A 27,307-nucleotide genomic window follows, 5' to 3' on the forward strand; every position below is an offset into this window, starting at 1 on the left:
CTGGAGTTCCATGAACGCAACATGCCGCGTGTGGGGTTGGCTACCAGCTAATGTTTTTAGCCTGATAGCCACATGGAGCGGTTGCTTGCGCTTATCTCAGTAAAAATGCATGGATGCACAATGTACATGGAGTGTTAAAAGATCAGGTTTATTTATTTTGAATAGTTCCACATGATAACAATGTTTCCAGGTTTGAGTTCATGAGATCATCCCAGAGAGGCTCTGCTTCAGCTCAGCGCAGTCTTAAATTACTTGTGAATCAGAGCGCCCAGGCAGCGCGAGAGTGTATGTGTGAGCGCAAGTTAAGGGTCTGTTGCCCTGTCCCCTGGAAAAGTAATAGTAAAAAAAAGTTTCCTCCAAAGTACAGAGCCTGGTTCTTGGAGTAAGCCCTGGCTGCAGAACTGCTCAATAAATCCCGGATTTCCGCTGCGTTTTACGACCACGGTCAGAAACGTCATCGCAGGAAAGGTTCAACATTTTGAAGGGAGGGAAAAATAAAATCAGAGGACCTGATTATAATCATTGTCTCATTGAAAATAGAAAAATATAAGGTTCAGGACGCCTCAGCAGGCTTGTTCCGCTTTGCGCAGCTCCTGGTCTGACTCTGTCGGTCCGCCGGCTCGCCGGATGTGAGCTCTGGGTGAATGTCGTAAGAATGAGGAGTGTTTCAACGGGGGACTTATAGACGTGGACGACCGGAGCTCCTCTGTGGTTTGGTCCACACAAACCCTCAAACTACAAAAACAGAGTTGTCCGTCTTTGCCGCAGCAGACAGATAGTTTGTCTCTATTTGATCTCCAATGTCAGCAAGGCCACGCGGATATCACTGAAATATGTCATCTCTCTGACTGGCACACCGCTGAGCGGGTATCGAGGAATAAGAGTCGATTTCCATGGATAAGCCAATGAGCGTTTAGACCCCGCCCACTTTCACTGATTGACAGATAGACCCATTCTCCTGAAAAAGCTCTTCATGAAATAAATAAGCCATTGTGAAAAACAGCAACATGAAATAAAAACAAAGCTACTTTGGAAAATATTGATTTTGAAATACGAGCTTCTGAAAAAAGACAGAATTATAATAATATCCCACATGATTAAAAATGAATATTTTAAAATGCTGTTTTGAAATAATGAACAGGTTTTTAAAGCAAAATGAAATATATTGAATAATATAATGGCTTATATAAAATCAGTGTGCAGGTTTTTCACAATTTCATGATCTTTTTATATATTTATGAGAGATTTATTGGTTGATTGAGTATTTTCATGAGGCCACATTTATTTATTTAATTAAATATTTATTTATTTAATTATGAACAGTATAGGACTCCATATCCTTCAAGATGTGCATCGACCTCCCTCATCTGCCATCTAATGATGTAGCTGAAGGGAGGGGCCTGACTATTTCCTGGAAAAAGTTTGTCTTGTAAATGAGACTGATCATCAGGCCGACTTAGAGAAACAGAGAGTTTGTTTAGGTGCAGCTCAGTAAAATGTCTGGCAGTAAAGCAGAGACATTTTTTTCTTTCCAGGTTTGTTAGAATCAGAACTTTAAATTCAGAAGATCCAGTAATGTAGGCGAGTCAGAGCAGGCAGTTTGTTTCAACTCTGCAGAGAGTTTTGTGCTTGTCTGGCTTCCTCATCGTCTGGATTCCTTTGCTGAAGATTAACTGACAGGTTGTTGCATCACAGCCGACATGTTGAAGTTTGTTGCAGGAGCTCTGATCCCTTAGTGGTCATGGTGGTCGTCTCTTCAAAGCAGAACAGTTTCTGTCAGACTGGGAGCAGAAATGTTAATTTTAGTTCAAACAGATCATCAGCTTTTATGAATTTACCTGCAAACACCAACATTGTTCTGATTTTATGGAGCATTCCTGGTTGTCCATGAAATTTCCCGTCTTTTCTGAACACTTTGTTGACTTAAAGCTCTGCTCTGACCTCTGACCTTTTACTGCTGACAGAAGCATATCTGCCACATCAACAGGACATTCAGACTGTAAGGAAACAGAGTCTGAGCCAAAGCTGAGCCTGAGAGCAGCTCTGACTGAAAGAATGTGGATGTGGATCTTCCAGATCAGGGGTATCGACACTTCTTTGGCACCTGAGCTACTTTTGAGATAACAAGATCCAAAAGATCTACCTCTCTTTCTCCCTCCTTCTATCTATCTATCTATCTATCTATCTATCTATCTATCTATCTATCTATCTATCTATCTATCTATCTATCTATCTATCTATCTATCTATCTATCTATCTATCTATCTATCTATCTATCTATCTATCTATCTATCTATCTATCTATCGTTTTTTCAGGATTAAAATACTGTTTGATGAACATAGTACTATAATCTATTAGAACATAACATTGTTTATGTACTAATAATTCTAAATCTTTACACTAAAACTACACAAATCTATGTGAGCAGAAACTTTTGTATTAACAGATGAGGCGTTTTATTAGAAAAACAGACAGCAGGGACTATTGAATTTTATGCTCTGCTGTAAACTGGATCCATCGGGCAGGACCTGCAGAAGCACACGGGGTGATCCAGGCCTCAATAAACGCTCCAGTGGACCAGATTGGTCTTCTGTCCGGGACTTAACTGCCGTGGGGCAAGTAGTGACTTTCTGATGACAGACAGAATTTGTGCTCAGTGTATTTAAACACACATATGCAGTGACGTTTGTATCAGAGGATGTTCAAGTGGCCGTTCTGCATGTCAATCAAGTCACGTACTTCTCTGTGAGGATTTTGATTATCTGAGAGATATTTTAGAAACATATTTTTTATTTTTTTTGATTATTTATCTTTGCTGGCCTGTAATCTACCCTCATGTCGTTGAGGTTCAAGCGGTTGACCACGATCAACGTAATGAGCACCCCTGGTCCAGATGATCTTTGGGCCTTTTTCTCTGCCGTTGAAAGAGGAGCAGCTTTAGTTTGGCAAAATGTTCTGCAGCAGAACCACATTCCGGAAGGACGTCTTTGTTCGTCAGTAACAGGGTGTGTTTCAACGGCTGCAGATTCTTCACAAGATCAAGATTTCCTGCACTGTCAGCTGCACTATCTTTGCAGCTGACAGTGCAGCTTCAGGACTCATGAGGAGGAGCACATGCACGGCTCTGATGCTGCTGAACGTCTGACTGAGATGATCCACATTCAGAAGAGAGTTTCAGAGTGAAAGACGTGTGGAAGAAGAGAATCCTGAAGGTTTCTGTGCAGACATGAACTCAGTCAGAGAGCGTCTGAATGTTGGAGGATCCAGAAGAAACCAGGAGCTCATGAAGGTGGTTCTGTTGGAGCAGAGAGCAGAACTCTGATCCCAGTTTCAGGAACAATGCAGGCTCATGTTCTGGACTGAAGAGTTCTCCTGAAATGTTCTGTTCAGACTTCTTCAGGATCACATCTGTGTGTGAATGTGGAGGTTTGTCTGAACCAAGCTGCAGCTCACTTTGAAGCTCCTTCTGGCTCACACAGCAACAATGACAAAGACTGAAGCTGCTGTGCTGCCCTCTAGTGGCAAACATGGGATCTGCAGCACACATTTCTGCATTTCTGCCTGATCAGCATGAAGAATTAGGACATTAGGTGTTTAACACAGTTTAGAGACAAGAAATATAGCAGCTACATGAAAAAGAAAGAGCTCAGTCGTGACTTTGAACATGAAGAACATCTAAAGATTGTTGTTGACTGAAAATGAAAAATCTTTATGTTTCTGCTTTGATTCTAAACCACAGTTTAGTCAATGAAGTAGAAGCAATTTCTGTTAAAAAATGTTTCTACTGAAAATGAAACGTTTGCTTGAATGTCCAGACTAGAGTAGAAGAAAATCCCAACAGATCAACTTTATTCTCCAGACTCACTAAAGCAGTTGTTGACAAACTTTTGATCATTAAGTCAGAAACTTCCTGGTTTGCTTGGAAAGACTAACCAGACAGAAAGTTGATCTTTCACTAACAAATCCCTCCTTTATCTTCAGCCTTCACCCTCATACTAAAAATTCTATTGGAGCAGATGCCAAACCACTGAAATAGATCAGTGAAAGCTGATTGGCTGTTGTGCATTAAGGTAAAAATGTGTCTAAATGGTCGAGCTGGTAGAATTGATGTGAGAACTTGGAATACAGAATGTGAGAACTTGCACACCAAAAATCTGCATCTGTGTGTAAAAATCTTCTGCTGTGAACTGACAAATTTCCATTTGCATGTGTTCATTTAGAGTTACAACGTCAAATTTGTGATTACAACTGCTCAAATGTGCTTCTGCGTGTGCTCCAATCTGCTGGATAAAATCACAAGTGCGCTACAACTGCGCTCTGAATTCTGACACATTCCTTGCAAGAAACTGTGTCCAATAATGAACCTAGGGGGGAGGGAGGGTTAGTGGATGGGGGAGTCAACCAATCAGAGGGCAGGACTCATGACAAGTTCATGCATATATACGAAATGAAATAAATTAATAATCAAAGAGCATATAAACATGATGGAATCCCTGATCACCTACACAAAACCCTCTCATTTACTCATTAAAATCGATTTAAAACTATACGTAAGGTTAATCACTGGTTGCATTCTTACAAATTTAAATCAGTTTTTATTTGCATAAAATGGCAAAACTTTAAAATAGAGCTAAAACTAAACTTAAAAATGTTGTGTTTTTACATCAAAATTGGGGCGTTGCCTTTTAATTAAAAGCTTTAAAAGGGTCCTCCTTTGTGTGTTTCAACAGCTAAAAGTAGTGTTTGACCCCCTCTTCAGCCATTTATGGGAAGGTAGGGTTTGATGTCCCGTCCATCCATCATATCAACATGAACATACCTGAAAACTGACTTTATTACTTAAATCCACACTTACTTAAAACCACAGCTGATTCCTCATGACAATGTCAGAAGAAACACAAACGTCAGCTGACAGGAAGGATTACATCAAAAACTACGGTAAGTATATGCTGACAAAGTTCAGAGAATCTCTCAATACGAGAAGTTAGAAGCAGAAGATTCCCCAACCCTCCAAGTTAGAATGACAAGATGGTCTGCAGTTCTCCATCAGTCCACCGGGGGAGCTGCAGCACAATAACTGTCCACTTGATGCTGAGAGAGACAGTGGAGCTGATCTCAGATCAGTTCCTGCTGCAGCTCTGACATTCATCTCCACTTCCTCTGATTCCTCCATCACTCTGCTCTCCACCTCCCAGGAACACCGTCCAGTGATAACGCCTCCCCTAAATCATTTTAAAAGAGAAAAGAGCTGCACCCTTCCACCTGTGAGATTTGTTAAAAGAAGTGATGAGGGAGCAGCAGAAAGAGCAGCAGGAGCTTCAGTCCTGTTCAGAGCAGCAGCTTCCTGTCATCTTCACCTGTTGGAGCTTCTGCTGCTCTGATTGGCTGACTGTTGTCCTTAAGCCTGTCATCATTCTCCTCAGAGCTTCACTGAGAAGCTGCAGCTTCACAGGAAACTCTGCATCTTTGCTCTCAGACTAACTTTAGGACCAAACATCTGGAAGCAGCTGGACTGACTCCAACCCTCTACTGACCTCAGAGTCTGCAGTTTGGAGTTTGGACTCTCCACCAGATCCTGGAGCTGCTGAACATCTGAAGACTGAAGGTTGTTGTCTGTCAGGTCCAGTTCTGTCAGGTGGGACGGGTTGGACTTCAGAGCTGAGACCAAAGCAGCACAGCTGGTCTTTGACACAATGCAGATCCTCAACCTGAATTCAGCACAAAGTCTGAAAATCTCTTGGATCTTTATGTAACTGCAAAGTGAACCAGGCTCTTCTTGCTGTATGCTCTGCAAACTGATTTTTTGTTAACAACCTCATACATTTTATTATTGAACTAAATACAGGAACTCGCACTAAGTTTGATTGACAGATCTTTTGGCCCTCCCATTACAATTTGATTGGTTGGATTGGCAGATCAATCCAACCAATGGATTGTGTGCATCTTCTTGTGCCGAAGATGCACACACATAAAGATGCTCACACAAAGAGACAGAGAGACCGTGGCGTGGTGTATGTCAACATGCTTCTTAATTTTTGGATGTTGGAGAAACTAGCAAGTCTTTTCAGAGTCAGAGGGCTAAAGTCCGGGTCAAGTCACAAATTTTTGCGGTTGAAGTCCAAGTCGAGTCTAAAGTCGTAAAATTCATGAGTCTGACTTGAGTCCAAGTCATGTCGCTTGAAGCCATACATCTGAATAATGGCCACAGAAACAAACTGTTGTTTCACTAACAATGAAGAATAAATCTTATTGATTCTTGAAATCTTGAAAAAAATTGTTTTGCTTTTTTTAAACAGGGAAGTTGGACTTTGGTCAGTAACAATCCAATCCAAATTGTGTCATGATTCATTTCCACCCTGCTTTTTTTTCTAATCTAATTTTCCTCACCTGTGCTGGGTGATTATACTAATTTTTCATTGTTCAACAGTATTTAAGATTTTCAGTTTCACTTCTACACTTTGAGTTCATTGAGTCAGTTTACAGTCCAGCAATTCCTAGTTTATGTCTTCCAGCGTTTCATACTCACGATTTTTGTTCTGGTTCTGGATTTCCTCGCCTCATTACACCACGTATAGGTCCCTCCTCCACGACGTTCCTCACTGGTCAGGGGATTTCCAGCCCCACCTTTTGACTGTTTAGGAATTCCCTGCTGATCCAGAGATGTCATCTGCTCTGTGCTGTGCCTCGCCTAATTATTCATCAGCCTCAAGGAAATCCTCAGCACTCACCTGTGCATGTGGCATCAAAACTAACTTCCTCCAAACTCACAATAAACACAATAACTTTGTCCTGCCTGCGTTTCTGCTTTGGTTTTCCTTCCAAACTCCTAACAAATGGCACTACAGTAAAAGGGGGCAGGCAACAGACTGGCGATTTGTTCACGTTGTACCTCGTCTTTGCCCAATAGTATCTGGGTTGGAAGCAGCAATCCTGTGACAGTGAAAGAGTCAGTGGCTTCTGAAGATGAATAGATAGATGTAAAATTGCAGTGTTTATTTTATATTTAAGATATGTTTAAAAAATTATCTAATGGACAACTATAAATATGCAAAAGGCTAGATGTCTACAGGCAGATGTGTAGGAGACCTATATATGCAGAACTCTATTGGTAGACATCTGAGTAAAAAAGACAGAGATGTCTGTGATGTCCAGTACACATCTGCAATTGATGTATATTAGTTATCCAACAGACATCTAATGTCCAACGGAAATAAACTACCCAAATGGCATGCCGCAAGGCATGATGGGATGTCGACACACTTAGCTGTGGGAAACGTCATCAGCCTGAGATCTACACAGCAGTGTGCACACTACCTCTATGAATCCATGTCTACCAAATACATAATGTATATCTATGATGTAAACATTGAAATAACCAATATTTGGATATCTAATAGATATGTCCGCACTAGTGGGAGCCTTCAACCTGAAGTTGGTCAGCATGCAGCAAAAGAACATCAGTCTCATGTTTGTAGTTTAGTGTCAACACAACTTTGTCATCATATTGACCTGAACACAACTGAACCACACAATCTGTGTGGTTGTCTGGAGAGTCCAGACCCAGTCTGCAGTCTGGACTCTCCAGACAACCACACAGATTAAGAAATCCTGAATCCTGCAGGTTCCTGTTCCAGCTCAGGTCCAGTTCTGTCAGATTGGATGGGTTATTCTTCAGAGCTGAGACCAGAACTTCACAGCTCATCTCTGATAAGTCGCTGTCCTTTAACCTGAAAGCAGATAGAAACGTGTGTGAAGTGGGTAAGATGTGTTCAGGTGTTCAATGTGCATCTCAGCATCTCTGTGTATGAATGTGTGTGAAAAAAGTCCAAATGCAGAGTTCTGATGGTTCTGCTGTCAGTAAAGACTGTAAAGTGGGCTCTTCTAAACTCAACTCCACTGCCAGAAATGACTTCCGGACTTCAGCTGACTCCAACATGAAGCTGACTTTTCAAGTTAAACGCTGTCAGAGAAATGTCTCAGACACAAGAACTGTGATGTAGTGGATAATGTTGTTTTATCAAGGAAAGTATAGAAAAGCTCGCTTCTAGCATTGTCTGTTTTTGTAGAGTGTATAGAGTTGGATAGTTCCTTCCACTTTGTGTATCATCGAGCTAAAAAGTTTAACTGTGATCTCTTATTGCTTAGTGCAAGAACCACCAGTTAAAGTTCACTGATGGAAGCCCAGAGCAAGAGGCCTTTAAGATCTTGACAAAAGTGCTCAGGTAAAAAGATGGCATTGAGTTAACCTCTCTTTAGCCCAGATTGAAGACTTTGATTGAAGCAACCACCGACAACCAGTGCAGAGATCTGAACAATGACGTGACCTTAGATGAAATCAAACAGACAGCAGGTTTTGGATGATCTGTAGATGCCTGATTGTGGTAGCTTGTTGCAGGAATCAAACTCAGAGATGAAAAGTGTCTGAATAAAGAGATGGGTGAACAAACAGTGGGATCTGAGCTCTCTGCTATAGAATGAATGGACCTATATCTGTGAACCTATTAATTTAAAGGTCAAAAATTCTTTTTCATTCTTTCACTGTGACTGTTGTGTTTGTGGAAAGGTTCCAACACTTACTGCTGCACACATGAAGCTTGAGATCTCTTGAGATCTCTCTTACCAAGCAGCCATCTCTAAACCGCCAGCACTAGAAGACACCAAAAGATGTAACCCTCTTGTATAGATACCTCTCCGGGGACCTCTGAGGCTCTGCGTTGTGTTTGTGATGTTATGATAAAAGGAAGTGTCGCACGGAGAACACAAGCATCAGAAACAACAGTTGGTTCAAAGATTACAGTCGAGGCGAGGACCAGGTAGAACAAAGCAGGTATTTATTTTGTTTCCAGAAGCACTCAGGTTCACAAATATCCAGCCCTCCAGTAATGCTCAGCCGCAACCTTGTAGCTGTTTTGCTTTAGTACAACACTGACAATAACAAACTGAGCAGCATCATACAGAAGATTCTACATTAATAAATCAAAAAAATATTAAATGCAACTTAAAATGGCTCTTAGTTTACCCAATTCCCACTAAAATTGTACTAAACACACCATTAAACATTTGCGTATCTTCAAAGGTTTTGTCTCAAATATAAAAAGGGCCAAACTGCGCTACAATATCAAATCATTCAAAGTCTTAAAAAGAAAAAAAAAGAATTTCTGCACATTCAATAATCAATAATGTGCCTTCCTCTAATAAAGTTACTCTATCAATGTGGCAACTTCAGGTTGCTTTGGAGTTCATTAGAACATTGGGGGTTGACCCCTGGAGTTTTTAAACTTCAAAAACGTGTTTTAAATTATTCACATTTTTGAAGGCTTCTCTCCTTTGTGAGTGCTCATGTGTTTTTGGAGATTGGATATTTGATTAAAACTTTTGTTACATTCTTTACAAAAGAAAGGCTTTTCTCCTGTGTGAGTTCTCATGTGTGTTTTGAGATTTGATATTTGATTAAAAGATTTATTACATTTTTCACAAGAAAAGGGCTTTTCATCTGTGTGGGTTCTCATGTGTTTTTGGAGATTAGATATTTGATTAAAACTTCTTTTACATTTTTCACAAGAAAAGGGCTTTTCTCCTGTGTGGGTTATCATGTGTTTTTGAAGATTAGATATTTGATTAAAACTTCTTTTACATTCTTTACAAGAAAAGGGCTTTTCTCCTGTGTGAGTTCTCATGTGTTTTTGGAGATTAGATATTTGATTAAAACTTTTGTTGCATTCTTTACAAGTAAAAGGCCTTTCTCCTGTGTGTGTTCTCATGTGTGTTATGAGATTAGATATTTGATTAAAGCTTTTTTTACATTCTTCACATGAAAAAGGCTGTTCTCGTGTGTGAGTTCTCATGTGTATTCTAAGACCAGATATTTGATTAAAACTTGTATTACATTCTTTACAAGTGAAGGGCTTCTCGCCTGTGTGAGTTCTCATGTGTGTTTTGAGATTAGATTTCCGAGTAAAACTTTTTTCACATTCTGTACAAGGAAATCGCTTATCTTCTGCATGGATTCTTATGTGTATTTCGAACAGAGATATGTTACAAAAGCTTTTACCACATTCTTTGCAGATATAACATTTTTCATCAGATCCAGTTCCCATATAGTCAGACGGATTACTAGTTATTCTGGAGTTTTTGCCAGACCTGATAGAGGAAAGTCTCTCTTCTTTTGGAGATCGTTTACGTTTCTTAACCAAGGCTGATTTGTTAGGATTTATTCTAACATCAAAGTCACACTGACTTTCTGACATGTGAGAGCTGTCCGCACTTTGGACATGACTTCTGTCTCTTCTCTTCCTCTGATCTCTGTTCTGTGGGTCTGTCTCTTCATCTGTAGTTGATGTTGATTCTTCGTGTTGGTTTACTTCTTCATCCTGACAATCAGTTAGTTCACTGTCCTCCTCTTCCTCATAAGTAGGAATCTCCATTAAGGTATCAGTCTCCTGCTTCAGATCAAGCTCCTCATACTGACCGATGAAGGGTTCCTCTGGCTCCTCTTTCATCTCTGAAGGTTCTTGTTCCTCTGGCTCCTCTTTCATCTCTGAAGGTTCTTGTTCCTCTGGCTCCTCTTTATAATGTAGAGGTTCTGGTTCCTCCTGCTCTTCATAATGTGGAGGTTCTCGATCATCCTGTTCCACTCTGAAGTTCCTTTGCAGGTTGCAGAGATCCTCCTCTTTAATCACCCAATGCTTGGGGAGGACTGAGGAAACACAAGAAGAGGTCCTTTTATATGTTATGATGACTTGGTTTATTGTTATGCACCAATAAAAATTGAATAGTTTCAGTCAGAATGTGCATAATTCAAATTTTAATTATTTTAATTTAAAGAATGTAATTCCTTAGTTTTAAAACCAAATCAAATAAACACTTTTAAAAAGATTACTCACAACCTGTGACTGCTTATTTACTTCAGGAGCCCCTGAAGGACCATTGTAATGCAAACTAACTTGTAAGACCATCTATAAAGTGCTTTTTTGTTTAATAAGTTGCTTCTTTTTTATTTTTTTAGCACAGCAGCACATGATGACCTTGTTCAAATTTCCCGCCCCTTTCACTTAAAGCGGCTGGGGGACAAACTGTTAATCAAATGTTTAAGTTTGGGCCAGCGGGCACCACATACTTTACTAAGGCATCTGATTGCTGAGTTTATTACTTATGTAACTGCCAAAAAGGAAAAAAAATAAACAATGAAAAAAAAATAAACGGACTAATAGAATGACTGTGTAGTAGCAGTCTGCCATTTTATTGAGGTCTACTGGAGTTTGGCTTCTTGGTATGGAAGCGATTGTATAGCATAAATAAAAAAAAGAAAAGATGCTTTTTCATTTTCAAAATGAAGCTGCATTTTTTGACTCAAAATTAAAAAGCAATCCACCAAAATGCTTTTTTCATTTCCTTCCTCAACACAGCTTATTCTGTCACTTAATAAAAAATTAAAATGAAAATGGTATTTGACATTTCATTTTCAAAATGTTCTCTGCTAAACATGTAGCAAAATTCATTTAGAAATGTCTAATTTGACAATTAAGAGGGATTAATAGAAATGCTTTTTAATTTTCAAAATGTAACTGCTTTAAATGACTCAAAATTAAAATGAAAAAGCAATATTTCAAAATGCTTTTTCATTTTATACTTAACGCTTATGTGTGTCATGAATAAAATGAAAATGCAGAGGGGAGGGGATTGCATTTGCATTTTCAACAGAATACAACAATGTTTTGTGTCTTTTCAACTGCAAGTTACAGAAGAGACTCTTCCAGGACAGGCTGTTGGTGGACTGCATTTTTGCATTTTCAAGATAAAACCGTTGAAGTGAACATACTGATGGCATGGAGCTGAAGCTCAGTCATACTGACCTTCTGACATGTGAGAGCTCTCCACACTTTGGACTCTTCTCTTCCTCTGATCTCTGTTTTGTGTGTCTGTCTCTTCATCTGTAGTTGATGTTGAATCTTCATCTTGGTTTACTTCTTGTTGGCTTCCTTCTTCACACTCACCATCAGTTACATTAAAGCTCTGCTGGTTGTTTAGATCTGCTTCACTGTTCTTATCCTCCTCATAAGTAGGAATCTCCATCAAGGTATCAGTCTCCTGCTTCAGATCCAGCTGACCTTCATCCTGAATGATGAAGAATTCTTCTGGTTCTGGTTCATCTGGTTCCTCTTTGATCTGTGGAGGTTCTGGATCATGCAGTTCCACTCTAATCTGTTCTGGTTCCTCCTGCTCCACGCTCAAGTTCCTCTGCTGGTTGCAGAGATCTTCCTCTTCTGTCATCCAATGCTGGGGGAGGGCTGCAGGAACCAAACACAACAAGGAGACCTTTATACAATTACAGGATTTTGGGTTTTGTCAAGCACCAATAAACTCAGTGATCATTTAAGAAAACACCTGAGAAGTACGGAAGCCCAGAAGGGACAAATTAGAAATACATATATTGAAAATATGATCACAAGTGTCATTAAATAGGTCAATATGTAATTAAAATTCCATGTTAAATGAATTACATAGGTTACATGTATAAGTTATTCTAATATTATTTATTCTATTCTACTTCTCCATTTGACACTGACACAGTTTAAAGGCTTGAAACTTTGTTCTTCTATTTTGTTCTTCTGGTTCTAGAGAAGGAAAGTCCTAATTTCACTGGTGACAGAAACAAACACACAGTAGTGTCTGATTAGGCCACGTCAATGAACACTCATTGGATCATGTGGGACACACTTTACTGGCATCTGCACTTATGGCGCACAGTCGAGACTTGAAGACCATTGGGTGTAGTTCCACCAGCACAAGCAGCTGTTCCAGATGCCACTTTTGTACTTTGGAATCTGTACACAAGTGGCATCTGGACATTTGTGGACAGATGTACACAACCGGACACTCTGGACAGTCCACCTGACAGGCTGTAGGTAATGACAAAGTCCTGAGTGTTTCCTCTGTTGTGAGCAGCTGAGAGACATTTTTGAAATCTGTGCTCAGAAAATTGAAAAACTCAAGAGTCTCTGTTTTTTGGAAGAATTGTTTTTTCCACCTTTTATTTTAAAGCACTATAGAAATAAAGTGCTAAAGAATCTAAATTGAACAAAGTAAAAGAAAAAAACAGCACTTTATTTCCTACATTATACTTCTTATGGTTATCTTGTTATCTTATTGGTTGAGGCACATCCATTCTTTTTTTCTTATACTGAAAAAGGTTTGTTGTAAAAAAAAGACAATGTTGAATGTTCCCTTTAGGCTATTAGGAACATGTATATTGTAATTTACCAAAATAAAAGCACTATGAATTTGTTTGAGTAAAAGCAACTTGTATATTAAATACTTTTGTGGTGCTTTACCAAAGTGATCATTAAATAAAGTAAACGTTACTATTTTATTACAATGTGAGGCATATTAACATTAAGATGAGTTTTTTTTCCAAGTCATACTTCTTCCACTTTCGGCTTCTCCCATCAGGGGTCGCCACAGCGAACAAGTCGCATGGTAAATTTGGCAATGTTTTACGCCGGATGCCCTTCCTGACGCAACCTTCTCAAACCGGGCTTGGAACTGGCAGAGGTAGAGGAGGGAACATGGAGCAGCCCGGAGTCGAACCCTGGTTTCACGGATGGAAGGCGCCGCAAACCAGCACGAGCTAAACTGGCTCCCTTTTTTCCAAGTCATACTACCACGTACAAATTCGCAATACGTATCGCATCATGGGACGCGTATCAGGATTATATGGTATCGTCGTGCCGATACACACCCCTAGCAGATTCTAGCAGAGATACGAGCAGCATTTGAGATCGAGAAGTCTAGAATTGCTATAGCTTCAACAGGTATGTCTGCTAGAGGTACACACATGAAACACGTGACTCAAGTGTTATCAAAGATAAGTGCAAGAAATTGAATACAAAAAATGAGTACAGCTACCAGCCCTGTAAAGAAAATAATCATATATTAACAGGCTGAATGTTCATATTGACCCTCAATAATAATAAATTAAACATATAATGTAAATGAATTAAAATACAACATTGTGCAAATCCATGATTTTAAAAGATAAACCCCCCTTTAATAGTGATTGCCTAATTTTAGGTCTATTTAGCCATTTTATTTGTTTATTTGGTCTGACATAAAAGATCTATAATTTCTCAATTCATTATCAAATTGTGTCTCTGGGCCTTCAGAAAACTGTGAGCCTCAAAAAGCAAAGGTTTCTCTCCTTTGCTGAAGTGAACATACCTATAGAGTGAAGCTGAAGCTGTGGTTTCCACGCTATGTCCAGCAGTCTGCGCTGACGACAGAGCTCCTGCTCGTACTGGACGATGGTTCCTTCACAGAGTCTGAAGATTTCTTCAGCAGCAGCAGCTAGTCGCTCGCTGATCAACTCTCTCAGAGACTGAAGGGAAGACATGGTTCCTGCTCCGATCTTCAGCTCCAACTCCCACAAACACCGCGGTCCTCTTCACTGCAGCTCCGATCAGCTGCTAGTCTCAATCACAGCAATCCACGTTGTCTTTTGGTTCAACACTTCTTCACTCATTTACGAGACTTTGGAAAATGCTGAGAGTTCCCACACGAACCACGTATCGTCATTTCTGTCCAAAAACCTCACAAACTTCCCAACAAAACTTCCCACCGTCGTCTTGATACAAGCTAGCGCTACTAGCCTTCTAACAAGCTAAAGCTGCTAGCGCCTCGTGCTCCTTACTTCCGGGTCACTGTTGGAACTTCTTTCAAAACAAGAAATATATAGCCAGAGGAGACACGCCCGCTTGGGAAGCCTGGCCAATAGTGGCGGAGGGCGACGCCATCTTGGTGAGGTCATTGGCGTCCACATGAGAATGCTTTCTGTAGACTTATCTGGCATCAAAGTAGCTTTAATGAAAATTTTACATATATATATATATATAAAAATGTAAAGGATTGAAATCCTAACTAATAGGGGTACAAATATTAAGCTTGCTCTGGTCGACTAACAGTATTGCAGGTCCCTGCCCACACCTGTCAGTCCCTTTAACTCCTGTGCCTTCGTTTGGAAGGTGTGTGTTCTGTCACCCTGGCCTAACTCTAAAACCTTTTGGTAGTGAATGGGTGTAGTAAGACAGGCTTTAGAACTTGATCCCTGTCAGTCAGCTGAAGCGTCGTTCTGCAATGCACTTGAAGCTCACTTGCACAGATCCTGCCTTTACAACAACCAGCCAGAGTGATGGAGTGCCCCTAACCCAGAACAATCTTCAAAAATTAAAATATATATATATGTAGAGTATATATATATATATATGTAGACTATATATAAATATATATATATATACGTTCCAAAAATTACCCGTGATAAGCAAAATCCGTGAAGTAGAAACCTTTATTTTTTTCTTACAATTATTATCCAATTAAATACTCTATTATACATTGAAAAGAAAGAACATACCATTTTACAGGCTCAACTATTTGTTTCACAAATTAATGTACTTTAGAAACGTTTTTTTTCAACAAATAACTTCTGTACTGTCAAATAATAATTTAAATCATTGATGTGAACAGAAGGCTTCAAATTGCGGAGATTAGCTCGCCCACCGCGACCCGAGTAATTGGATTAAACGGAAGAAAATTTAAAATTGTTATGAAAAAAATACAAAGTACAGTCAGACAAATAGTAACTCAGGTGTATTTCACTGCTCTACAGACTGAGCCGCTGCATCCTGACTCCGCTCTGCAGTGTTTTCTTCTTTTGAAGCCCGCGGTGCACGTGTGTTTGTTCGGGGGAAGAGCATAGTGATACGCAGTTGTTGTCACTCTTTTTACTATGGGTTTTAGAGAAACTCAAAATTGCAAGAGAATTTGCACATACGTAATGTAAATTTGGCAAGCTGTTTTACGTACCTGTTCACTTTAAACTGCAACATTATTGATGCACAGGTAGAGAAGAAGCGGAGTGACTTTTTAGCCAATCAGAATGCAGAACACAATGCAAGATGCAAATCCGTGAAGTAGCGAAACCGTGAAAAGTAAACCGCGTTACAGCAAGGGATCACTGTACCTGAGATTACATCTTCAGTGATGTCATCAACATCTTGGGATGTGGATGCTGCTCCACCTCCAATGCCCAATTACCTTTTGATTGTTCCTGCATAGCCTCATCCGTGCTCCAGTTCCTGACCGTTTACCTCGCCTTTGCTCCCGCTCCTACACCTGGCTGTTAATCCTGCCTCTGGCTCGTCTCTGCTCTGTACCTGACCGAGTACCTTGTCTATGATTCTGCTCCTACACCTGGCTGTGGTTCCTGTCTCCGGCTCGACTCGCGCCTTTGACTGTCCTCCCAACCACAGCTGGATGAAGCTCGTCTGCTGGACTTTTATATATGTAGTTGTAGATTTAGATAAGTTAATTCTTCTCTATGAGTTCTGGTAAATCGCCTGTCCGTCCTGGGGGAGGATCCCTCCTTCATGTGGGCACCCCTGAGGTTTCTTCGTTTTTTCCGGAATCCGTTTTTTTTTGGGAGTTTTTCCTTACCGCGAAAGGGGGTCTAAGGGCAGGGATGCCAGTATAGCTTAGTCAGTTTGTTAGTTCATTTTAGTATTTTCCTATTGAACTCTTTGTATTCGTGATCCTTTTGAGTTCATGTTTCACTTCGAAGCCCATCGAGACGACTGTTGTTGTGATTTTGGGCTATACAAATAAAATTGAATTGAATTGAATAGCCAAAAAGGAATGCATGACATTTTTATCAATAGAAGCTATTTAATGCCAAAAGACTTGACTTACTGTTTCTTTATAATTGCAAATTACTATTCAGCCATTAACCTTGCAGCCATTAACTATGCAGCAGTTGACCTTTCACTGTATTGTTTTCGCTGCATTGTTTTCATTGCAGGTGCAGTTACTCCTCATCACTAAGGAATGTTGTTGAACATGTTACGTGAGGAGAGAAGAAGAAACTGTAGGCTGAGGAAGAACTGTGCAAAACATCATCATTATGTAAAACCAAGACTGGCAAATAAGACTGCCAAATATAAGAAATAAATGTAGCAATTTATAAATAATAGATGTCAACAACAAATTCTGTTTGAATGGAAACAAGCATTTGTACACGTCTTTATCTATTATTTTGTATGTTCATAACTTTAAACTTAGTACATTTATTTTGTTTGTCATTTATAAATGAGAACCTTTATTTGTATTTGGCAGTTTTGATTCTCCATATTTCATGGCAATGCAAGATTTTAAGACACACTCATTGTTGAAAAAGTCAGACTACCTGACTGTCTATAACAGAGTAACAGCAGTTTTTTTAATGACATAAACTGGAAAAAGCAGAACACACTAAATATGTATTAGCAAAACAATTAAACAATGTGATAACGTGAGTTAAAACATTTATCATCCACTTAACCATTATCATTATTTACTTTTCTCTGCTCTCCGTTTTGGAAGATTATTGCAGAACATATTTCACTTTTCTTTTTGCAAATAAGTGTTCATTTGAATTTCTGTTGTAATTTTCGTTTGATTTTTATTTTTGTTTGTTTCACTGCTGATCGATCAAACGGGTGTTCGTGTAGGCTGTTAATTGTAAGACTTGCTTTGTGAAGTCTTCATGTTATTTATGAGAGGCAGTATTGTCATTTTCACTTTCACGTGTTTCTTCCATCTGCCCACGGTGTCGTCGTTTCTCATTTCACCCGTTTTTGTGCGTACGCCTGGGTCAGAGCTTGCGTGAAGGACCGCACATGTTCCCGTCAAGTTTGCTTTTTATAAATATCAATAATTGCGTAGAGAGTGGCGTACGCCTTCTTTTGTGCGTACCCAACATTTATAAATGAGGCCCCTGGTCATGACATCTTCAGGGCCAAACTGGTAATCCCAGTTCTCCTTCTTTTCTTTTTTTGAAATCTGGACTCATTGTGTAATTCTCTTTAACTCAGAGGAAGATTTTCTGAGCTAAAGTGTCTTAACAGGGTTCTGTCTAATTTAGCTTTGCTTTTGGAAAAGTCCTTAATATCTCTTGTCCAAGTTTTCATGAATCAGCAACTTTGTTTTCTTGAATTTTCATCCTCTGCAAAGTATCTGCAGGGGGTTTAAACTTACTTTGTTCATTTTATCTTGTGTCAGATTCTTTCAAATGTGGTCAAGATTTTCCTATTGAAGTTTTTCTTTTATTTTTTTTTTACCCATAACTCAAAGTGAATCTTCTATTCTTAATGAAAATTTTACTTTGCATTGCGATGATGTCATTTGAAAATGGATTCAATAATTTAGGATTGAAGATGCAGAAAAAAAAAATTCTTACATTTTTTAAATCAAAGCTTTAAATCAAAGCAAAATCTATTGGATTTCAAATTGTCAGTTGTTTTTTTTGGTTCCATAATTTAAATGAAAATTAATTTTCCAACCGTCAGTTCAATCTGCATTTCTGCCATTTATTTGGAAAATGTATTTAGTAAACAATTATTCATGAAGACAAATTACATTTCAATTCCTCATCTGTTTGAACTTCATTTGAAAGTCCTTTCAGATCTATTGCATTTTAATTTACCTTCATGTTTTTGGGTCAAAATCCAAGAGGAACTGCTAAACAGTGAAAATGTAATTTGTCCGTCTGTCATCAGGGCGGGTCACCTGACTGAATTGACCTAGTTCCTGGACCTTCCACTGCTCTTGAACACACTTTCCTGTCTGATTTCAGGTTAAAGTACTGCAGTTTGACAGAGATCAGCTGTGAAGCTCTGTTCCTGGGAGGTGGAGAGCAGAGTGATGGAGGAATCAGAGGAAGTGGAGATGAGTGTCAGAGCTGCAGCAGGAACTGATCTGAGATCAGCTCCACTGTCTCTCTCAGCATCAAGTGGACAGTTTTTATGGGCCCTTGCCGTAGTTGATGATGTCATCCTTCCTGTCAGCGGTCTTTTCTCGTGGTTCCTGGAATCCTGCACCTCTGTGGACCACAGAGTGGATGAACGTTCACGAAATATCCTTCAGCTGGTCCAGAAAGCAGCAGCATGGCTGTTGACCAAAGAAAGATCAACTTCCAGCAGTTCTGGATTCTGTGTGCAGTTCCGCTTTTAGTTCTTCTTCATGTTTGTTCTTTACCAGATCTTTCAGAATCACAAAAAGTGGATTAAGGTCCTCTGATTAAAGGCTGCAGAAACTTATTTTTCTCATTAAGCCCCAATTTCTAGAATAGAACCATGGCAGACAAAAGACAGTTCAAAAGAAATCTCATAAAAACTCTGACAAAATGTAAATTAAATTCTTGTTGTCTGCTGGTTGAAGGTTTATCTTTCATAACTTTATAATCTTTCATATAGAAATATGCTTTGTTTTTATATTGTTTTAGTATCTCCTTTGATATATTAGTTAGAACTTTTAATATCAGATGTGCGTTTCTAATCAACAAACCCTGGCAACAGCTGCAGCCAATCATTGATTAGACTTGTGTTTTTTAGTGCGCCGCCGCACACTAGTGTGCCGTGGGAGATGGTCAGGTGTGCCGTGGGAAACTGCCCTCATAAATGATCTGAAAACCATTTACCATCTCCAGGAAATCAGCTCTGTGTTCATCCTAAAAACCCTGATAAAAAATGTTTCTCCTCAATTAACTTAATTTAACAAAGCTAAAGTAGTTTGCCCAAAATGTATTTTTCCTTGTAGATTTTCTTTGTTTTGTTATTTCATGAATTAAGATTGTTAAAAAATATTGACAGTAATTCGAACCAGATTTAGATCCAGGTAAGCAGTTTATACTGTACTTGTTTCAAATAAAGTTTTAGCACGTGACCCGGAAGTAAACAAACTGAGGAGCTAGGAAAGCTAGCAGTGACTGGGAGGACGGTGGTGTTTTGTCAGTATGTTTGTGTTTGTGTTTTTTTTAAAGAAAGGACGATACGTGGTTCGTGTGGGAACTCTCAGCATTTTCCAAAGTGTCGTAAATGAGTGAAGAAGTGTTGAACGGAAAGACAACGTGGATTGCTGTGATTGTGAGACTAGCAGATGATCGATCGGACTCGGAGCTGCAGTGAAGAGGACGGTGGTGTTTGTGGGAGTTGGAGCTGAAGATCGGAGCAGGAACCATGTCTTCAGAACCTCAGGAAGGTTCTGTCAGCGAACAACTTTCTGCTGCTGAAGGAACCATCGTCCAGTACGAGCAGGAGCTCTGTCGTCAGCGCAGACTGCTGGATAGCAGCTGGAACCCACAGCTTCAGCTACTACTACACCACATACTAGGTATGCTCACTTCTACAAAGAGAGAGAAGCGCTTTGAGCTTTTCTTTTGGTGACCTGGGGGGTATTCCAGGAAGCATGTTTAAACTAGCCTGACTTTAAGCCTGAACTCTGGCTGAAATCCGCCTGAAGTTGCTTACTCTGGGTATGTCGGTTCCAGAAGACCGGGTATATGAGTTGGCGTAATAGACCTTTTTCGCAAAAACCGGAAGTACGTCATCAACGTGTAAACCTAGTTCCGGTTTGTGCTTCGCTGGCGGAGGAATGGCAGAGCCTAGAGTGTTTTCGAAGAGCCTGAGTTGTGTTCCGAAGTTCACCAGCACCGATGTGATGAAGAGTGTGAAGATGCAATCGTCCACTAAAGGAAACAAATTGGACATGGGATATAAATTCGTCCACGAAGAGTTTATCCACCATTACCAAGGTAAGCTTCAGCTAGCTTTAGCCATAGCCGCATCACCGGTAACTCTGTGTGTTTACGTCAACTGTAAATCCTGGTGTTATTAATTTGTAATATAAGGCATCGCAGTGAATATGTTGTGTGTATGTTTAAGTGAAAAGGCATGAGATTAACATAACACCCAAAAATTTGGTGAAGCTGTAAATAAGAAATGTTAAGTTGCCCGTATGCGTGTTCATTTTGCTGCGGTTGCGGCACTTTCTTCACTTACTAGTATTATTTTTCTGAAAGTATGGTGAGCAGAAGTCCTCTTTTCCTGGACATGTCCTCTCTTTTGATACTTATATAATAAAATAACATTGAACATAGATGAAATGTAATTATATTTGCTTCATGTATGCAGCTCTGAACACCAATTACTCTCGATGAAATATCTCACAAACTCACTTCACTCCTCTTTTTTACAAACTCAAATCTGGTCACCCTATTGACAGTTATAGTTTCATGTCATTCTGAACATTGATGTAGCAACATAAGTATGTCCTAATTTTAACCTATATAATTTATTGTGTCTAGATATCACTGGACGCAGAAAGTGCCAACCTGAAAGCTTTCGTCTGCAGTTGTGTGGCTGCTAAAGGATTTTGCAATCACATAGTTGCCATCCTGTTCCAGACCGCACATTATTCACAGCTGGGTCTGCAGGCTGCTCCACCCCCCTGGCCTGCACGAGTGGCTTGCAAAGATGGCACAGGTGGGTTTGTGATCATATTGTCATTATTTTTTAAGAACGTATGTGTATCCATAACAACTCTAAATTATTATAAAAACACCCCAAGTAGTTACTACAGACTTTAATTGCTTTCTGCCTTTTACTTATAAGGGAATCCATCCTGAACCGGTTAGTGAGCTGATGGTGCAAAAACCCAAAACAGTTGGCAGGGACGGTCAGAGGTCCACACTGTACAAGGCATACAGGTGATTAACTTTTTGTTGCTTTGTGAGCAAGTTAAGTTTTTTTTTTTTTTAATCTTATGACTAACCAAATTATGGTTACAGCAGATATAATGAATTAAATTGAAATGTAGTTATGCACTTATGTCTAACTTTTGTGTGTTGTGTTTCTCTTGTGTAGGACCACAGCCAGATCCATATGATGGCATCTGGAAGCAGATTATGCCAGATGCAGCCCCAACCTCTCATGGCTGGGTTGGATGGGTTTCTGAGATGGAATGAAAGAGAACTTGGATATATATTGTGGCAAATGCATGAATGCATACCTTAAATTACACTTATCTTGTCTTTAACAATCAGTTCAGCCTTCTGTCTTACTGTTGATCTGTAATGTTATTTTTTATTGTAAATGTTTGATGTTATTTGCATACCAAAAAATTAAACGAGGCACAATTTTGACCAAAATTGTTTTATTTGTTCATCTAATTTTTTTGCGTAGTCAGTCACATTTCAACAGAAAAATATTACGAATATAACAATTATATTTAATTAGATTTTAAGAATATGTGGAAACACTAAATTTTTCCATACTATTTGCACATTATACATTATTTACATACCAAACATTAATTCACTCTTCAAAACAAAAAAGTCCATGATAATTTGCCAAAACACGGCGGTTAAGCCAGATCTGATTCACACTGCCCATCAGTGTGAGCGGCACAGAGAGTTCCTGATGTGAAAGGACTTTATCCTACTGATCACTCTTTCCACCATAATTCTGAGGCGGGTGATGGCTGCGGTTTGTTCTGTTTCCTCCTTGCTGAATTGAGCTGAAAGCTTAAAAGGTGGAATGATGATCTTAGATCCAATGTCAGTTAGGAGGTCTTGAACGAGGAACTTTTGTCCGCCATGACATCGTCTTCTGGCTCCAGCAAAGGAACTTGGCTTCTAAGTCATGGATGTAATCCAAAGCCTCATCCAGAGCACCTGTGAAGATAAAGAAATTAAAAATCAGTCTTAATATATTAATGCTACCTTTCAACACAACACAGTAATCATGTTTTGAAAAGTATGTTAAGTATTTAATTACAAATACATTTCATTTATTTTTGTTAAGGAAATTACAAAATGACAAAATGCTCAAAAGTGATTAAATACATGTAATTAAAATAGGTGAGAGCATGAACATCTTTTATTATAAATATTAATTTGTTCAGGTAGAAATGCATGTATCCAATAACGGTACACATAGTTGACTAACGTTAACCAAACACATTATGAACAACCTTACCTGCAGGTGGGTGTGTCACGTAGTCGTGATCCATCTTTACTGTCTTAGCTTAGCCACCATGTCGCTAGTATCTTCACAGCTTAGCTGCATAGCCTGACGTTTGAGGTTCTGTCATATTCTGACTCCCTTCTCAAAGGATCAGTAAAGTTGTTCCAAGGGAAAATACTCGGGGCAACACCACTCTTCAGGCGACGAACGACGCAGCCGCACCACAATACCGGAGCGAAGTTAGTAAGTGCCGGCAGCAGAGGGTGCTACCTGTGTTTACATTAAAACTATGCCCTTCATCTCTTCGGATCGCCTATATCCATTTGGGTTTCAGGTTTGGATCCACAGGAAAATAATGAAATGAAAGGTAAGGCTGTTTTTGGTTGGAAGACGAACAGCCTGGAACGCAACAGAGACTGCAACTCTTCGACTCTGCCATTCTTCATATCTGCTGCTACGCTAACAGGAAGTTGTTTTACACGTCATTGACGTATTTCCGGTCGAAAAATGCGGAAGTGTGAAAAAGGTCTATTACGCTCGACTTGGTAACCCTGGGTTAACGCACGGTACATAAAGACATTCTCAATAGATCGCCGATTTCTGGAGTCACCATGGAAACGCGTGGTGAAAAAAAAGAAAGCGCGACACTTGAGACGGAAGTGAGACGGAGTCTGAGATTTTAATGACGGCGGTTAAAAATTATAAGTCCATCAAAAAAGTAACACGGCTGAAAAATAATTTAAATAATTTAGTTAAATTTATTCAAACTCAATAATTGTTTATACAACTCAAATTTACGTATTTATCTAACTAAATGTCACATTACTCCATTAATCTTTTTTAAATCTTAATTACTTCTATTTCTTGAACTTTCATATGTCTAAGTTTGAGCCGGCAGATATGCTCATTTTTATAACAATAAAAATAACGGAAAAAAATGCACGGAGTGCAAAAATTCATTAGAGAATTTTCCGTCACTGTCATAATATGAGTAGGTGGTAGGGGTGTTATATAAACTCATCATCTTCTTCTTTACTCTCACTCATGGTGCAGAGACGTAAGCATAGTAGGACAAAATAACTCGGCAAAACACGGTGAAACACAGTAAAACAGCTATACAACTAAACACATTTTGTAAAAAACCCACACTTAAACCCAAATCCGTCCAGACAGGCAAAGGGAATGATATCCCAGAATCCCTTGCGGTGCCGATCTAACAGCAGCATCAAAGTTACACTTACTTAATTGAATTAATTTGAACGAAAGGAAAATAACTGTCTGAAAACTACGTGTAATTGTTAACAAAGAAATTTCTAACAAAAAAAAATGATTTATCTTAACTGAAGCAAATAATTACGTTAGATCAAAGTAAAAAAGTTTATCTTTCCAACATCCATATGTGGTCTTATCACCCTCTCATGGTGGAAAAAGTATTATCTGAGCTTTTTCATTCACTAAATCATCTTCAAATGGACACGCCATGCTGCTTCACCTCTCTGTAAATAAACTAAGCTTCAACTAAACCTGCTCCGGACCAGGTTATGTTCAGAGCATGAGTTGCCATGGAGACTTGACCTACCCTGAAACATATCTCCATTTCTGGAACCGAAAGCTGAGGTTATCAACTTTCTTAGCCTCAAACTTATCGTGGGAGCTAGCATAACCTGCTTTCTGGAATACCCTCCTGCTTTTCCTCACTCTCACTGTGTACAACAGACCACCCCCCTCCTGCCTTATTAAATATTTTTGTCAAATTTTATCATCACTTCACATGCGGTATAATAGGATTTCAATCATTGGTGATTTTGAATGACATGTTGTCAACATTGATGACGTCATGACTGAGTTTCAATCTTCTGAGCAGCACAGATTTCAAAAATGTCTCACAGCTGCTCACAACAGAGGACACACTCTGGACTTGGTCATTACCTACAGCCTGTCAGCTGGACTGTCCAGAGTGTCCAGTTGTGTACATCTGTCCACAAATGTCCAGATGCCACTTGTGTACAGATTCCAGTGCACACAAGTAGCATCTAGGAACAGCTGCTTGTGCTGGTGGAACTACACCCAATAACCTTCAAGTCCCGACTGTACGCCATAAGTGCAGATGCCAGTAAAGTGTGTCACATAGATCCCATGAGTGTTCATTGACGTGTCCTTATCAGACACTAGTGTGTGTTTGTTTCAGTCACCAGTGGAATCAGCACTTTCCTTCACTAGAACTAGAAGAACAAACTGGAAGAACAAAGTTTCAAGGTCTCCTCTCATCTCATTGCACAAGGCAGAAAAAATGGCGGGAGTTCAACCATAAGGCTTAAACAAAGTTCACCCTTTCAACTGGGTCAATGGCAAATTGAGAAATAGAATATAGAATATTAGAATAACTTAAAAATGTAACCTAATAATTTAAAATTTAATTTTAAATAGATATTGACACATTTAATGACATTTTTTATTATTTATTTCAAATTTTAAAGAAGTAATGACACATTTATTTATTTCATATTCAATACATTTATTTCAATTTGTCCCTTCCAGCTCACACTGGACCATAAAATCATGAAACATGTCATGAAAAACTAATGTACTCCTTAAAATTTGATTCTTTTCTAAATGTATTTATTGATTTTCAATTTTATTTATGTAATGACAATTTTAAATAATGAGTGACATATTTATTTAATAATTTAATGGTGTATATGTTTATTTCAATTAGTCTTTTCCAATCCTCCAGACTCCTCAGGCATTTTCTTCAATGATCACTGAGTTTATTGGTGTTTGACAAAACCCCAAAGTCTTGTAAACGTATAAAAGGCTCCTTGTTGTGTTTGTGTCCCTGCAGTCCTCCCCCAGCATTGGGTGACAGAAGAGGAAGATCTCTGCAACCAGCAGAGGAACTTCAGAGTGGAACAGGAAGAACCAGAACCTCCACAGATTAAAGAGGAACTGCAGGATCCAGAACCTCCACAGGTTAAGGAGGAACCAGAGGAACTCTTCATCATTCAGGATGAAGGTTGGCTTGATCTGAAGCAGGAGACTGATACCTTGATGGAGATTCCTACTTATGAGGAAGATGAGAACAGTGAAGCAGATCTAAACAATCAGCAGAGCTTTAATGTAACTGATAGTCAGGATGAGGAAGTAAACCAAGATGAAGAATCTACATCAACTTCAGATGAAGAGACAGACCCACTGAACAGAGATCAGAGGAAGAGAAGAGACAGAAGTCATGTCCAAAGTGTGGACAGCTCTCACATGTCAGCAGGTCAGTGTGACTCAGAAACCATATAATTTAGTTTTAATTCACTCACCATTAACAACCTTGAAGGTTGTGATGTTGGTTAACAGTGAAGTCAAGAAAGAGAATAAAAATATCAAATATCAAAATGATGATAATGAAACTGTGAAAAAAGATGGCATGTATTGTATGCTACATAGAAGTGTAACAGTGTGTTTTAATAAATCGATTCATATCATAATTTGTGATTGCTGAATAGAGCTGTGACGGTGTGGGATTTTTAATCACCGCGGGTGGAGGTGTGTTGCGGTTAACCGCGCACCCTCCACCCCTGCCGCCGCCTAACACAAAATCGCCCAGCGGCCGCGTCGCAAATGATTACAATCACAACACAGTATTCTTTATTAACAAATAACAGTAACAACTAACTAATACCTATCTAACCAAAGAACTATATAGGTGTTGTAGAATGACTATGTGTATGTTCTGCAGCGGACCGCTCTCTAGCTGCATGTGAGGCTTCACCTGTGCTCTCTGGTACGGACATCTTCTCTGAATATTATATATTGCCCAGTAATAAACAGACTGCAGACACTTTTTCACCTTTCCGGTAGCCATGAAACCTGACATGCCTGAATAACGCGCGGCAGGAGGCTCCGACTTTATATATACAGACACGTAACTTTGCGCTGCACAAAATTGTTCCCAAACCAGGGCTCCAGACTGTGACCATATGGTGGCATTTTGCGACCAAAATTTGAGAGTGTGCGACTGAATTTTACATCCTGTCGCACATGTGCTACTAGTAAATTTGCCTCCCCCACCCTCCGTATTTTTTTATACATCAAACGTGGAAGGGGCACGTCAATGATCAATGAAATCATCAATGAGACGCGAGCACACACGCACGCAGGCAGACACACACACTCGCGCACATACTCATGAAACGCGAGCACACACTCGCGTGATGCCTGTCTGTGAGGCGGCCACTGCTTGTGAGAAGAATAGGGCAAGCCACTGTAAGTGGCTAAAATGCGTGGAGGGGCCTAGAGATAATCGAGCGCGCTAAACATCTGTGGGAAGGAAACGGAGACAAATATCATCACAACCTGATATGTGCGTCTGAGCTATGGTAAGTGAACTATTGATTCATTCTTCCGACCTGCGGCTAGTGTACCAGTGCCAGAGTCTAAAGCAGGGGTCTCAAACCCGCGGCCCGCGGGCTATTTGCAGCCCCCAAGA

At 39.5% G+C, this 27,307-nt stretch overlaps 5 protein-coding genes across 8 annotated transcripts in view; 2 read left to right on the forward strand and 3 right to left on the reverse strand.

The window, feature by feature from the left end:
* The window catches only part of LOC110013798 (gastrula zinc finger protein XlCGF28.1), a 989,290-nt gene that overhangs the window by 481,956 nt on the left and 480,027 nt on the right, over window positions 1-27,307 (reverse strand). The gene's annotated exons all lie outside the window — the stretch shown is intronic.
* The window catches only part of LOC101169839 (NLR family CARD domain-containing protein 3), a 1,010,604-nt gene that overhangs the window by 350,661 nt on the left and 632,636 nt on the right, over window positions 1-27,307 (forward strand). The gene's annotated exons all lie outside the window — the stretch shown is intronic.
* Window positions 1-27,307, reverse strand: part of LOC105355408 (NACHT, LRR and PYD domains-containing protein 12-like) — a 768,227-nt gene that overhangs the window by 36,906 nt on the left and 704,014 nt on the right. The gene's annotated exons all lie outside the window — the stretch shown is intronic.
* Window positions 8,811-14,707, reverse strand: LOC111948628 (zinc finger protein 436-like). Its single transcript, XM_023962360.1, has 3 exons — window positions 14,219-14,707; window positions 11,854-12,288; window positions 8,811-10,697 (listed from the first exon to the last, which is right to left on the reverse strand). The coding sequence occupies exons 1-3, from the start codon at window positions 14,388-14,390 to the stop codon at window positions 9,304-9,306; spliced, it is 2,001 nt and encodes a 666-aa protein (XP_023818128.1). The 5' UTR covers window positions 14,391-14,707; the 3' UTR covers window positions 8,811-9,303.
* On the forward strand, window positions 18,665-26,188 carry LOC111948730. Its single transcript, XM_023963016.1, has 2 exons — window positions 18,665-20,194; window positions 25,670-26,188. Exons 1-2 carry the CDS (start codon window positions 20,041-20,043, stop codon window positions 26,116-26,118), a joined length of 603 nt encoding a protein of 200 aa, XP_023818784.1. The 5' UTR covers window positions 18,665-20,040; the 3' UTR covers window positions 26,119-26,188.

Source organism: Oryzias latipes, chromosome 2 (genome assembly GCF_002234675.1).
Source record: "Oryzias latipes chromosome 2, ASM223467v1".
Lineage (NCBI taxonomy): Eukaryota > Metazoa > Chordata > Actinopteri > Beloniformes > Adrianichthyidae > Oryzias > Oryzias latipes.

What these genes read in the sequence shown, in the direction of transcription:
- LOC111948628 (XM_023962360.1), bottom strand. Translation starts at nt 14,390, where the DNA reads ATGTCTTCCCTTCAGTCTCTGAGAGAGTTGATCAGCGAGCGACTAGCT. An exon ending in GCTTCAGCTTCACTCTATAG is followed by an intron (nt 12,289 to 14,218) that starts GTATGTTCACTT and finishes TGGTTCCTGCAG; the next exon opens with CCCTCCCCCAGCATTGGATG. An exon ending in GAGCTCTCACATGTCAGAAG is followed by an intron (nt 10,698 to 11,853) that starts GTCAGTATGACT and finishes GTGTTTCCTCAG; the next exon opens with TCCTCCCCAAGCATTGGGTG.
- LOC111948730 (XM_023963016.1), top strand. Translation starts at nt 20,041, where the DNA reads ATGTCTTCAGAACCTCAGGAAGGTTCTGTCAGCGAACAACTTTCTGCT. An exon ending in ACTACTACACCACATACTAG is followed by an intron (nt 20,195 to 25,669) that starts GTATGCTCACTT and finishes GTGTCCCTGCAG; the next exon opens with TCCTCCCCCAGCATTGGGTG.